A 15,016-nucleotide genomic window follows, 5' to 3' on the forward strand; every position below is an offset into this window, starting at 1 on the left:
TAAAGGTACAGTATATGGTATTAAATATGGAGCACATCATAACGCTTTGAGGGAAGGAAATGTGATGAAATCCATTCTATTCAATAGATGCATTGTGCCACTTTGCTGTGAAAGTATTTTTGTTGCATACTTGATTAAAAAAAGAATCCTCCATCTAACTAAGGCTGAAGAGGTGATCCGGCTAAACTCTGAATTACGTCATTGGTCTTTGCATTTTGCTCATCTGTGAGATGCAGTTTGGGTTGATTTTGGTCAAACAGGAGCTGAGGTTCAGACTCGTCTTCACCCGCTTCTCTCTTTGGCGTCTATTGCAGAACCAGACTCTGACCACCTCTTTCTCCAGGTGGAGGCTTTTGGCAATCCGTGCTATTTCCTGCGAGGAAGGTTTACTTTTTTCCACAAAGCTGTGTTCCAGAGCTTCTTTAGCTCCAAGGCTGCAGTGGACAACAAGAGAGTTATTACTAAATGAACTGTATGAAACAAAATATTGCATTGCAAGCACATCTTTCTCTCTAACATATGATACCTGATAGTTGTTCTCCTTTTCCTCTTCCGCTCATTCATTCCTATTTTATCACTGTACAGTGCTGTTAAGAAGGAAGAGAGTTTAGAGTTTCATAATTATGCAAACCAATACTTTACAGCATTTCTAGCAGATTCCACCACTCTAAAATAGAGATGTAATTACACCTCATATTAAAACAAGCTTTACTTCACTGAGATGAGGCATTCAAGTGATTGTTCAAATGAAAAAGTGTTCCGAATACAAATTGCTTGAGAGGGGTGAATGTGTGCGACTTACCTCCTGCCAGCTCAGCTTCATCGAGCCACTTAGCCAGAATGGCCTTCAGTTTGCAGGCGTTCTTATAGCTCAGCTGCAGATTTTCAAAGCGGCAGATCGTGGTCTGACTGAACTCTGAGCCATGAACTGCTGCAAGAGCCTCACCAACATTAGTCTGGGTGTATCCTGGCAGTCAAAATGAAATAAATAGAAATACAACTAGTGCATTAAGAGATCACACACCTCCACCAGCAGCAGTGAACATTGCCTTTAGAGTTCTTTCTCCCTAAATTACCTTCTTTTTCTGAAGCAACAACTGCATTTAAATTCCAGTACTATATTTGTAAAATATATAAATGTCCCTGCTAGATGTTCAACGCTAACTAAACTGTTCAATGAAATTCTTTCTCTGTTGTTAACTAACAGACAGACAATCACTCATCACTTCATCTCCATGGTGGTAGTACTAATTATCTTGAGCAGAGAAAGAGCAAGGCAAGTTTAACCATGAAGCAGTCATAGTAGGCCATCTAATTAGAACAACTGGATAGTGTGAAGATCCCCGAGGAAGTGGGATGTTGGGGTTTTTCAACTCCCCTAATGTTGTACTGAAACTGGTCTCTTTGCTGCTTGCTTTTGTTTCATTTAATTTGTCTTGATTTGAAGTTCCCTTTTGGTAAAATTAACTTAATTTATATTAGAACTCTTCTCCTGCTATTTTAAATCATATTCTGATAATAATGGGGATACATTTTAGTTACTGTTGTTTCCGAATACATAAAGCTCACCCAGTTTGATCCTCCGTATTTTGAAGTCATTGGCAAACATCTCCAGCTCTCGAATCTGTGGGGAATCCATGGCTGGAGCATCTTCTGTATCGCGCATGTTCTTCCTCTGGGCATCGGTTTTCAACTCTCCCACGCTGGGGCCCCCAGGGGCCTCATCAGTCGAGAGGAAGGCCGAGGGCAGTGAAGAGAAACCATGGCTTAATGCACAGGAACTGCTACTTAAACCATGATCCGGAAACTTGTACAAGCAAGGTGTAAGAGAGCCTTAAAAAAACAACAGCAAAACAGAGGGGATACAAAGAAAGGAAAATTAGGTGGTCGGAGTCAGAGAGGAGTCCAACTGTCAGTAGGGTTGTGAAAGCCTTGTGGCCATTATTCCCATGTGCATGTTGAAAACCTTTATTTTGACAGTCCAGAAAGTTTAGATGTGATCCCTGAGGACAAACTGAACTTCTAAGAATAAGAACCTGCAATAAAAGACCTGTTTTTTGTTTGTTTGTTGTTCCGCTATGATAGTAAAGTGCTTTTGAAATAAATGTGATGGTTCCGTCTTTTCCTGAGGTAAAAAGGAAAGTCTACTGAGAACTTTTCCCCAATATTAAGTGAGAAGACCACTTACAAAACCCCTTACAAGTCATGCCTGTGTGGGATCTATTTGCATAAAGACATCAGTGCTCAGACAATATGAATTCATTTATTCTTTATTGATCCTTTTCTATATCATCTATAACAGTGGTGTCAAACTAATTTTCACCGAGGGCCACATCAGCATAATGGCTGTCCTCAAAGGGTCAGATGTAACTTACAAATGTAACTCAATGTAACTCACTGAAATGAAAAATAAATGTAACTACTCCTTAATATTAAATAACTCTGAATTTATTACTCAAGTTAAAAGCATTACAGTTGCATGAAAAAACAACAGTTTGTTTCTCTGTTATAACATATTGTTTAAATTTTTCAGGACATGACTCCATAACTCCATCAATAAGGGATCAAACTATCCAAGTTATAAAAGAGAAATAACATCAAACATTAACTTTGTCCTTTGTGTCAAAGTTAAAATGGGCCTGATTACGGCATTGTGGGAAATGTAGTTTTGGTCAAAGCACACTTTTGACCTATTTATTTTTAGACACTCAGACCTCTTATTCGCTAGCGGGCCACATAAAATGATGTAGCGGGCCACATTTGGCCCCCGGGCTATATGTTTGACACATGTGACCTATCCCCTTCCCATTTCTATGTGGAATACTATGTGTATTTAAAAGGTCTCCATTAAGTATGAACAAACATTACACAGCCTTTCTAAAAATCTAAAAATATGCTTGTAAAATATTCTACCGAGTACAACATTCACATTAAAGATTCAGGTCTCTAAAGGTGTTAATGTTGAGGGGTTGGATGCACTGGAGGCTTTTGCGGTAGCGTTAATGATTGGACAGTTGATCAATCATGTTCAGAAGATTTTGCTTGTGAGTACATCATACACACAGATACAATGAAAATAAAAACTGGATTTGACAATTTAGGTCACATACTGATGGATCAGATAATACACAATACCTTTTTTGTAATTCAAGTCTGACAACAGTCAAACAAGGACTTTCAGGAATTCCATAAAGATTGTCTGTGTAGATAGTAAATATGACTGAAATGTATGTATAATGAACAATGCAACACTCCCCTCTTGTGTTTGTGGGATTGTAGTACAGTGCTGATTATGTTGCACAAATTGCAACATCCGAATAAGAAATAGTCACTGATTCAAATTTGAATGTTTATGCTTTATTTATCAATTATAGGTGTCAGGAAGTTGTGATGCAGGAGGTATGCACTTCTGGTTTACTTTTGTAAGCCACTCAGCTCTGATGTAATGCTGCTGAAATAAAGCCTTCATGAAGGTTATAAATTTCAGCTTTTAAACTTCATGAAGGTTGCAGTCTGGTTGATGCAATCCAGTGTTTATATTTTCCAAATATTTGTCCAAGCTGAGGGCACAGATGAATTTGAAATCGTAAATTTCAAAATCTCATTTTATTTTGTAAATAAGAAAATATGGGATAGTTTCAAAACACATCCTCAACTAAAAACAGTAGAAAGAAGATATATACTTCATGTTTTGAACTGATTGAAAGCGCAGTTGCAAAGTTGCAAAGTTATTCCTTTCTGTCTCTCTGTTTTTAACATCGTATACAGCATCCAGACATAAATGAATCATAATAATAATAACACATAATAAGTGTAGTACCAGATTAATATATAAAATATTGGTCAAAAGTGGAGTGGTGCAAAAGATGCTATGATTGACTTGCTGAATCTTCAATGGAAACTGGTGTGACAGACTCCAAACTAAAACTGAACGCATCAGTGATTTTCTGTAATCCTCAAGGTGCTTGGTAGTAGTTGGACTCCTTGTCTGTTTCTAAGTCTAGGGGGGGTTATATCCAGGTACAGTACTTATTTTCTTTCTGCAGCTGCCTAGAAGCAAACATAAGGAAAGAGAATGAGCACCTTGGAAAAATATTCCTTCACTGTATTTGTTTATTATTTAGAATACATCTTTTTTCTTTTTTTACTGAGAACCTCTCCTGTTCTTTAAGGGCCTGGAAGATTTAGCTAAAGACACCCAGCTTCCCTTCCCATGCTGAAGGAAGACAGGAGACTGAATTGTCTTGATTGGGCCTGATTTCTACACTAACGCTCTCTGGGGAGGGCACATATAGTTGTGACTGTAGACAGCAGTTGTGTGTGTGTGTGTGTGTGTGTGTGTGTGTGTGTGTGTGTGTGTGTGTGTGTGTATGTGTGTGTGTGTGTGTGTACTGTTCAGACAGTTTGGACAGCTAACCCCTTTCAAGACGTGGGCTCAGTGGGTTCATGAAAAACCTTCATAAGTGGACGTAGACGTCACTTTCTGGCCCCATCAGCAGTTTATTTCTGATCAGAGACAGAAAAGCAAAGAAACTGTCGAGCAAAATAGCGTCAGGCTGCCATAATTTTTTTTGTTTTTGTTGTTGTTTTTGTTAATTTTTGCTGAAGCCACAACTTTTTAGTCACCCTATACTTATCCCGCCCCACAAACAGTTAACTTTACATGGCAGACAGAGAACACATTACCATTCAACTGAGTCTTATTACTGTCCATATTAACTTTCATTTTAGCTCTGATTTGATATCCTCCAACTAATGGAGAAAATATCCAGCTATTTAGCCGAACAATACTCCAAAGGGTGTCATTTTGTGCAGTAGAGTAAAGCATTGGTGTGGTTTTTCCTTTTGTTGCTGAATACAAGGCAGTTGAACTACAGTAAGGAGACTTTATTTATGAGAGTAAGTCCAGAGTGGAAAAAAATTAACATCTCACATTACATCCATTCATTTGATCCATTGTTAAGGTATAAAAATTGATTATCGGGGCTTTATAGAGAAGAAGCCCGACTCCTTTCCTGACCTCAGCTCCTCCAGTTCACATAACTGTAGAGTTTAATGCTATTAATGCTGCTGGTTCCTCTAAATCATTCTGCTGGGGTTTGCTGTTTTGAATATGTTTCAATTTGAGGTTTTTACAAATTGATTCCACCTCATAATTATTATGGATTTGGTTTGCCTTCAGTCGTCTGCTTAACTGTCTTCTCATTTATATCCAACTAATTTGCAAGCAAACAAATATGTGATGAGGGAACTGTAATAGCTGCCTAGATTACATTCAGAGACAGTTATTTTATTGAACACAACAGAACATTTATGCGTCATGCTGGAGTTGCATGAAAGGCAGTCAGGGTAGGTACACAAAGAGCATCGCTTTGAGGCAACAGCACAAACTCCAATCTGTAGTTGGCTTTAGGCAACAAATTCTTTTTAATTGTTACCTAAAACAAATTAAACAGAATATCGTTCAATATTTTAACGGCGTGTTCTGCATCAACATTTCTGCAACTTACCATAGAGTCCATGTTAAATAATCTTGTCACTGTGTGAATAGAAGACATAATTAACAGTTTTTTCTTCATGGGTGTTTTTGTGGTAAATTAGTAATATAAATGTAACTGCAGGAAGGCAAACCTGGATACTTTATTTTAGGCAAAGTAACTTCAATTTTTCTATGTGTTCAAAATGAAAATTTTTACTATCTTACTTAAGAGGTTGTCATAAAAACACTATTTACTCTGTCTTTATAATAAATAGGTTATCTTTAAGACAGTATATACTGTTTGTTTATTCCCACAAGACAAGGTGAGAAAGAAAAACAGCGAGGCAGATGAAGGAGAGAGAGAGAGTGTGTGTGTGTGTGTGTGTGTGTGTGTGAGAGAGAGAGAGAGAGAGAGAGAGACAGAGAGAGAGAGAGAGAGAGAGAGAGAGAGAGAGAGAGAGAGAGAGAGAGAGAGCGAGCAGCGTTCAGACCGTCAAGCCGCAGCAGCAGGATCTGAAGATAAATCCTCTGATTTAGAGAAGAAAGACACATACAACAGCTTGTATGAGCCCAGAGATTGGCCCTAGCTTTCTGTAATGTCTCTATTGCTACACAAATGCTGAGTATGATAAAATAGAGAAATGAGTAATGTTCTATATGTTAGAATGCTGTTGGCACAATTCTCTGCCATGTGCGTTTTAAGCCCACTTCCAGCAGCCCTGACAATAAAAGAAAATCTTCATGCACAAACATCTGTTCTATTTCTGTTGGTGACCTTCCCCAAAGGCCTGACCCTAAAACAGCCCCTGGAGTAGCTGACAGGCAATGCTTTTTGACTTGCATTTGCTCCCATATGATTACATCACAAGAAACCATAACTCTTCAATAAAAAAACGCTTGACAATAAAACAGTTGAAAGGTAAATGACCATCATTTTTATTATTTACTATAATCCTTTCTTTTTTACATTATGCACAACTCTAATTTATTGTTTAATAATCTAATTTGTTGTAAATTGCCAAGTCAATTCCCCTGAAGCGCATAATTTTGTGGTGGTTTGAGAGGACACATAAAGACATGGGGAGAACAGGCAAACTCCACACAGGAGAAAAGAAAAAGTAAAAGGCACTTATGTTTAAAATCTTTCAGCACACCACTACTGCTTGTTTTCACATAACCTTGAAATAGTAAGTCATCTTTGACTATAATGTTTTTTAAGAAGAAAGGGCTCAGGAGTGAGGATCAGTAATCTGATCTGAAATTGATTTTAACTGGCATTAATTTATAAATTAAATGGGAGTTAAAAAAAAAACTTGCTCAGTTTACTGGGTTTAAATTGCAAGCTGGGAGCAGAGTAATTGTGTGTGCATGTTGATACAGAGAGAGTATATCTGATCATTACCTTGCAATGGGTTGGCGGCATTCACTATGTTTGGGTGAGGGACGCCACATGTCTGCAGGATGCGAGTCTGAGAAATACTGGCAGAAAGCATCTCCTGAGCTGGAGAGGGAGAGAGAGAGAGAGAGAGAGAGAGAGAGAGAGAGAGAGAGAGAGAGAGAGAGAGAGAGAGAGAGAGAGAGATTGTGATCACCATTTGTATCACACTGTGATGTCACAGTGACTCAGTGAATTTTTGATTAGATATATTGATTGGTTTCCCATCAAAGACATCTCCGAGTCAAGGTTTGTCAACTTACTTGGTATATGTATAATAAATGTCTTACTTGCTGTGCACATTAAAAATGACAACCACAATTTAAAAAATTATTTTGTTATAGAACACCTCAGACCTGAAAACAGTTTATGATGGGGTTATTGTTGTTGTCATTAAGTTCTTCAATCAGCTTGTCAACGTAAATATAGTTTCAGCATGTTGTCATCGCTTTCATCTGCCTTATAATGGTTAGCATTTAATTCTTCGATTCTGTCATGTTTTAATCAACAATTATTCCAAGTTATCATCAACTAACAGTTTAATCTATGAGAATTCAGAAGAAAAAAATATCAGGGTTGTCTATAAATTTTACAAATACTGTCAAAACTTGAGTAAAACAAGGTTGCCATTTTTGCTTAATATACTAAAAGAATTGTTGCGATCTTTTGGTTACTGTGATGGAAGGTTAGAATTTCAGCGCTACAACTGTTAACACTGAGGCCGTCGCCGCTCACCTGCCATCATGCCATAGGTCGCCTGCTGATTGCTGTAATGACAGGGGGTGACTGGGTAATGCAGGCTCGGGGGGCCATTACCAAGAGAGTTGCTGAGGGTCGAGGTGGACAGGTGCATGTGGGAGCGCTTGTATGACTGACCCAGGGACAGCCCAGATGATACTGATGGAGAAGATGTCATTACAATCAGACCAGAGAACAAAAGACCATCAAACTCAGAACCAGAGAGATGTGGTAGCCAGATCTCATTTGCGCCGGGGGGGCAGCTATTGTGTGTGCCTTGAGAATAAAAAACATGGATGAACAATAAAACTTTCTTTTGAATAATGTGAGCTAAATTATCTCTGCTGGCACCTATTAAGGTATCATGATATCAAGCAGAGAGAGAGAGAGAGAGAGTAGGGGGTGAAAAACACTAATATTTGAGGGGATTTCTTTTCAAAAGGAGCTTCATATGATATAATTATAGTCTGAGCTGAGTGTATTTTTCTTTAAACTAGACACCGGAAAAATATCAGTGAAAGAAGAGCTAGAAGATGGGACAGAACATGGGACAGAAATAAAATGTTAAATGTGCCTTTAAAAATTAAATCAATAATAGAAACATAGTGGTAAAACAAACAACGGTCTATGAAGCTAAAGATGTCAACATGAAAACATTTTTAGTTGTTACCTTTATTATCATGTATTACTAGAATAAATAAGGACTGATAAAAGACTTTGATTTAACCTTGTGATCACTCTGTTAATGTACAGATATGAGCTATTTCTAGGGCACCAAATTGGTCCAACATGTTTTATCTTTATTCTCTTGGTCACATACAATGTTTCACTCGGGTAATTCTGGATGGAGGAGCACAATCATGCAAAAGCTCTGTTGTATTGGTGGGATTTTTATTCGCTAGCTGTTCCAGATTTATGGACATTGGCTTTGGATTCTCATGTTGTACAAAAATGGTAAGTAATCTATTAATTAACACATTTGGTAGCCTAACTGTGTGGGTCCTGAACGATTTATAAACTCAGCTGCTACAACAGAATTTTTTTTGTTTGTTTGCTTTTTGGAAAATTGTTTAAATTTTATCATAAATTCTCAGTTTACTTACATTGAACCAGTAGACTACTGTTCAAACATCAGGGTATTTTATTGCTGGGTTGATCCCTGACTTAAATACTATATTGTTTCGCTGTTCTCTCCTAATGATATCTGCCAAGAAGATTATGTTGTTTTCACATACATTTTTCAGTATTTAATATCTCATGAAATAATGAATAGATCCTGATGAAAAAAATTATGCATTTTTAAAGAATTGGTACATTTGAATGGGATCCATGCCAAAATCTACCAGATTTTAATGTTCCCATCTGTATCAACTGTACTCGGTAAATTTAGGGTTGAATTAGGGTAAGGGTTTTGGGTATGACTTTGACTTATGTAATTCTTGTTGAAATCATTCATGTATAAATTTCTCATGAAGCTCCAAATAAAAATACATTCATCACTTGGAATACACAGACCTCTTCTGTGTTCATTTTTGTCAGGCATCACAATTTGATCATAACTAATGAGGCTGTCATCAAAAGAAACATTTTTCCACCGAGGGCAATCTTTCAACTAACTGCAAATTCTACTTGAACTTACTTTAGCCCGTTGTCACATTTCACCTTCCATTAACTGGAAGCAAAAAGAATTGATAAAGATATGTTCAATATTGAACTGCAGCAAACCAATGTCCACAAAAACCCACAGGCACAGTGTTGTATAAGATGAAAAATCCATGCTTGACCTGCTGCTAAGTAAACTTTTGAAAGACTAATGTTCCAGTTGATCTATTCTAAAATTCAGTATAGCAAACAGCCGCCACTGAAAGTGAAAGGAAGCTGTATTTAAAGCCCTAACATTAATAATATCATGGGCAGTTAGTCAAACATATATCATATCATGTACAACATAGATCCTCAAAGCAATTATCCACCGAGCAGAGAAAACCTGGCTAGCCCACCTGGCTTGACACATTCACATAATTTATGTCAGCTCTGAATAAATGTATGTCTTATTCTAATCAATCCTCCCTGTTTCCTTAAAAAACTTCTGTATGAAAAGCAATGTGGTAGTAATGCGGGTTGGTCAATCGGAGATCTAACAGGAGCAATTTGTAGTCCGACACAAGACAAAACTCATCTGGAGGACTCATGGGACTTCCTTTAAAATCAATAGTGTCTCCCTGTCAACACTCACAAATCCCTGAATGAGGCTGAACCCAGTCTCTGTATCATTTCACAAGGATGAAGTAGAAGCTTAACATGGTTGTTATAATCCTGCCTTCTGCCTGCCTGTAGCTGGGACTTAATAACATGAAAACAATATGGAGCCAATAGTATGTTATCCAGCTACTACAAACTTCCCTTCTACACTTAAAAAAAAAAATCAAAACAAATTAGTCCTACAAGGAGAGAATGAGTGAAAGAAAATGAGGGTTAACACTACAGAAGCATTTGAAGCAGGTTTACCTGGAGCGACCATGCTGTGAGTGTGGGTAGTGGCTGGAAGGCCTTCACCAGTAGACGTGTGGTGCATGAGGATAGGCAGCGGTGAATCCACTGCAAGTGGGGTGAAAGAGTCGGCGCTGAATGCCTGGCATGCCATTCTCCTCTGGCCTCTGTCAAAAGGACCCAATGGAAGTTTAAAGCTTGATCCTTTTAATGGCTTCTTTTCTTTTGCCCTCTGCTGCTTTATTCAGTCGGGCCCTCCTCTGTCCTCGTGTCCTCGGCTTCCTATCCTGCCTCGTCTTTATCTTGCTATGTCTCCTCTCACCTGTTGTCTTTTCTCATCCTCCTATTCCTTCCTCAATCAAACATAGTTTCCACTTAATATGCTGGGAGAAAACTCTTTATCCTTCTTTTCTCAAGGATAAATGGATGTCAGAACTTGAACCAGAACTCTTCAGTTTCAGACACATCAAAGATAAATGGTGATGTTTTTCAGCTTCAGGTTAGTATCACTTTCTGCACAAAGGTGTTTCTCTGCTGCACGGCTTTCTTTCATTAAGGCCCCCTGCAATACTTTAATAGAGTTAAGCCAGTAACTGTCATACCTTCAGCATTTTGCAGTACTCGTGTACTGCTGGTATTTATATCCCACCCACCCACATGTAACCACCCTCTCGACCTATGAGGCCCCCTATTTCATATCAAGCTGCTCACCCCCATCTACCAATCCCATGTCAGTGCTGTGCTATTACTTTTGTTTGTCTTTTCCTGCTTTCTCCTCATCCCATCTCCAAATCCAGGATTAGGGTACAGGGCGGCTGAGAAACCCGATCCCCTCCTCTCCTCTTCCCCCTCTTGCCAGGTCTCTGCCTCTGTGATTACAGGGTAATGTTTGGGATGCAATGGGAAAATAAATTGAACATTTAAAATGCTCACCAAACACAAGATTAAATTGCATTTTGGTGGTAGATAATGTTGTATTTGCATGTATGCTCCATAAATGCTCCTCAGATTAACATGTGTGTTTTCTCCCAGACATTTAATTACCTTACACGAGCTTTAATGTGGAAATTGGAAGTTTACGTTGGATAGATCCAGCTTGACCTGGAGGTCAGGAGCCCTGCTTTAGTTCTACAACTTTAGTCAGTAACAAAAGACACATGGCATCATGTTGGAGTGAGTGGAAGGAAAAGGTAGCATTGTTCCTCCGTGGTGTCCATCTTATGTTGAATGCAGTGCCCTCCAGGTAAAGACAACAAGTCTCATCAGAGAGAATAAAGGTTAATCTGAGAAGAGTAGCCACCATGTGTACTCTGTTGTGTCTGGTTGTGTTGGTGTTTATCCTGGACTATGATTCACTATTGTTGATGTAGGTGGGCAGCAGGTGGAATATAGCTTGTGGGTGGCAGGCACATTTTCACTTGTTTCAGCATGCAGTGTAAATTTGGATTGGATGCACTTAGTCCATTCTCTCAAAACAGTATTTTAAAAAATATTTACATTTGAGGTGTATTGAATTATATTAATTGTAGCCTAAAGAAATACATGTGTTAATTTAGACTTAACATACACTTCATTCCTTGTGCTCTATGATATGTTTTAAATTCTTATTCTCTTTTTTTTGCCTAAAATCTCCATAAAACTGAATGCCGTTGACATGGATCTCTGCTTTGATATTCAGCCTTATAAATAGATGCAAATCAGTTATTAAAAAAAAGAAAAGACAAGTTCTGATTAAGAAATGCTGTGTGACAAATATCTAATGAAATCAAAATGGACTTTGACGTGTCTCATTATGTCAAACTGGATTGAAATAAACACAAACTTATCCCAGTATGAAGACAAGTGAATGCAATACTCTGTGGCAGCAGAAAATAATAATCGCACCAACAGCAGCATCAGCCTTAAATACTTCTCTCTCTTCTTTCATTTCAGCCAACAACTCCCACTCAGGCTAAAGACCATCTTCCCTGTTGGCAAATGCAGGCTTAAAAACTTTCCTTTTTTATACTCTACCATGTAACAGGCCTGGCTGGAAACTTTTTTAAGCTTATTTTTGAGCTCTGCTATTTAAAAAGTTTTTTTTAATATCTTTTATCTGTACATTTGCAAATAATTATTGTGAATTCTAAAAGTAAATGCGAATCTCCATCGTTTGTCTTTTTTTTATCACTCTTAAAATGAACTGACTGATATGAATTTTCTGTTTTCTTTTTTTTCAGTGAATAACACTGTTTTACTGCATTCATTTCTGAATATTGAAACTGAATCATTATTTTATCCTTTTTACATCTGTTTATGTCAATGTGTTCCATAGTATTGAAGTCTCAATTTGGAAGAAAAAGGTATGAAAAATAATAAGTAAAGATCACATTTTCATTTGTGCTAAATAATGGATAATGACCCCTTGACCCGCATAAGCTGAAAAAGCGGTACAAATAATGAATGAATGAATTAATGAATGAATGCTAATGATGAACTATGATAATAAAGTAATAAGTCAACAACTAGCAGGCTGTGCGTCTTCCAGTTTTTTTTGTGTGTGTTTAGATTATACTATTTTCTTAAAACCTTTTAACAAACAAGTAAATCTTAAAATATATGGATCTTATATATGGTTCTTATTGGGATCATAGATCTGGTGTCATTTGTTTGTTGGGTATGAATCAGATTGGTTCTACTCTTTTTAACACTTTTTAAAAAATGTTTTCCTATTAGGTTCACAAATATAATCTTAAATTTTAATAGTACTATTTTCCCATCATGTTTAAACTGTTTCAGAGATGAGTCAGTAAAAAATCTAGCAAGAAAGATAGAACAGTTGCACGTCTTGGAATGGCCATATCTAAGAAAATTGCCAAATTTCCTTATCTATTACATTTCAATCTCTTAAAATGTCAGCAAATGCAACCTTCAAAGTGCTTGACTGAATCTGAACTGATGATTTAAGGCTGAGGGTGTGGAAATGGCAAACCGTTCCCATGGGTAGATGAGGAGATGGACACACACACACACACACACACACACACACACACACACACACACACACACACACACACACACACACACACACACACACACACACACACACACACACACACACACACACACACACACACACACACACACACACACACACGAGGTGCCTAAACTTAATTAGTGCAGAGACCATGAGTCAAAAGAGTCCTCTTAAAGCACCTGGCCTGGTCCCCCTCCTCATTCCCCTCAAACACACACTCTCTTTCTCTCTCTCTCTCTCTCTCTCTCTCTCTCTCTCTCTCTCTCTCTCTCTCTCTCTCTCTCTTTCTGTCTCACTCTCACACACACGTGCGCAATACAATGTACTAATGTTGACAAATGGACAACTATGCTAATCTTTTAAGTGTACAACAAAAAACAAGTCAAAACAAGTACAGAACAGAAGCAGCTAAATACAGATATATCCTCACTATGCATATTCTCTCTCTCTCTCTCTTCACACACACGTGCACGCACGCACACACGCACACACACACACACACACACACACACACACACACACACACACTCAAGCATACACATGATGCAGTGGGAACAGAGTGAGGTGACTCATTCTCACAGGTATCACATCCTTACATACAGTGTACCAGGTGGACTGTGTGCATGTGTGAAAATGAGAAAGTAATATGTAAAGAGACGACCCTCAAAGAGAACAAACCTCTGTGTCCTCGTTATGTTAGTGTTCCAAAAAACAAATCCAGTGGAAGTGTGTCTTACTGACGATCAACACCCAGTTGTAACACACTGAGACTATTATTTTTTCGGTTGTTCGCTAATGGAGCATGCCCCATCCTTTCAGTAAGCATCGTGTTAATCAAGTTATCTATATTTACAGATAGAAATGGCTCAGAAAGCCTAATCTTGTGATAGAAATACTGCAGAAACATTCTTGAATCCACTTCTTTATCCATAAGTGTAGTGAGTTCTTCCAAGTTTGTTTAAAATCCATCAGATGGTTTATATGGAACTGAAGGAAATGTTGAAAAAAGCTCTTTCTCAATAATCAGATGAAGTGGATTGAAAGTTTCATATAAATTCATGTATGAATGTACTGTATGTGTGTGTAGTGTGTATCCATACACCATTGCACAACAATATGAATTGATACACATAACAATGTTAATCTTATCCATAGTAATTTTTTTAAATATCTTGCACTAATTTCCAACAAAAATTAATTCTCTGTTGGCAAATCAAAAAAAAAAAAAAAGAAGTTAATTATGTGAGCTAACATAATTGGATATTGGATGATTATCCGTTTTTATGAAGCATTAACATAGCATTTAACATAAAAATTATACCAAGCAATCATGCAGTCATTTTTCAAATAATCTTTCATATCTCTGGTGCTGTTTGAGGCATGAAGAGTGACTGCAGTGAGTTGACTGCATGTTTTCAGAGGTTCCTGCATTTCTATCATGAATTTGAAAAGATGAGTGGATGTGTGTATTTTCTGCTCATAATACAGTGTAAAACCTGAACTTTGTTGATTGACCCTGCAATGTGCCAGCAACCTCTTTCAATAATCAACCTTGAATTAAGACAGGTTTTTGTGTTCCTTACATAGACATACATATTAACTGTATCTCGTCAGAATATCCTTGTTTTTACCAACTGAACTGAAGAGAAGGGCAGTGGGAGTGAAAGTGAGCGATGGAAATGACTTTTGTCCTGTTTTTGAAATTATGCATTCATTATGCAGTGATGAACTCTGACTGGGGTTTGTTGGATGCTTGAAAACATCATAGAAGAGGTCTGCTCCCCTGATGAATATCAAGCATACCTTATGCACCAATCTGACCACCATCTGCGCCTGACTCATCAACCTCAGCACAAAC

General features: G+C 37.7%; 1 protein-coding gene across 1 annotated transcript; it reads right to left on the reverse strand.

Moving 5' to 3' along the window:
* Positions 1–193: 193 nt before the first annotated feature.
* On the reverse strand, positions 194–10,296 carry pou1f1 (POU class 1 homeobox 1). The gene is made up of 7 exons (XM_068329860.1): positions 10,161–10,296; positions 7,650–7,811; positions 6,882–6,980; positions 1,570–1,833; positions 803–967; positions 527–587; positions 194–434 (listed from the first exon to the last, which is right to left on the reverse strand). Exons 1-7 carry the CDS (start codon positions 10,294–10,296, stop codon positions 194–196), a joined length of 1,128 nt encoding a protein of 375 aa, XP_068185961.1.
* Positions 10,297–15,016: the final 4,720 nt, after the last annotated feature.

The sequence above is a fragment of the Antennarius striatus genome, chromosome 12 (genome assembly GCF_040054535.1).
Source record: "Antennarius striatus isolate MH-2024 chromosome 12, ASM4005453v1, whole genome shotgun sequence".
NCBI classification, from domain to species: Eukaryota; Metazoa; Chordata; class Actinopteri; order Lophiiformes; family Antennariidae; genus Antennarius; species Antennarius striatus.

Excerpts from the sequence above, each read along its gene's own strand:
- pou1f1 (XM_068329860.1), bottom strand. The coding sequence starts at position 10,296 with ATGGCATGCCAGGCATTCAGCGCCGACTCTTTCACCCCACTTGCAGTG. Across the intron at positions 1,834-6,881 it reads TGCCGCCAACCCATTGCAAG|GCTCTCTTACACCTTGCTTG; the intron begins GTAATGATCAGA and ends TGTTTTTTTAAG. Across the intron at positions 435-526 it reads AAAAGGAGAACAACTATCAG|CCTTGGAGCTAAAGAAGCTC; the intron begins GTATCATATGTT and ends TGTCCACTGCAG.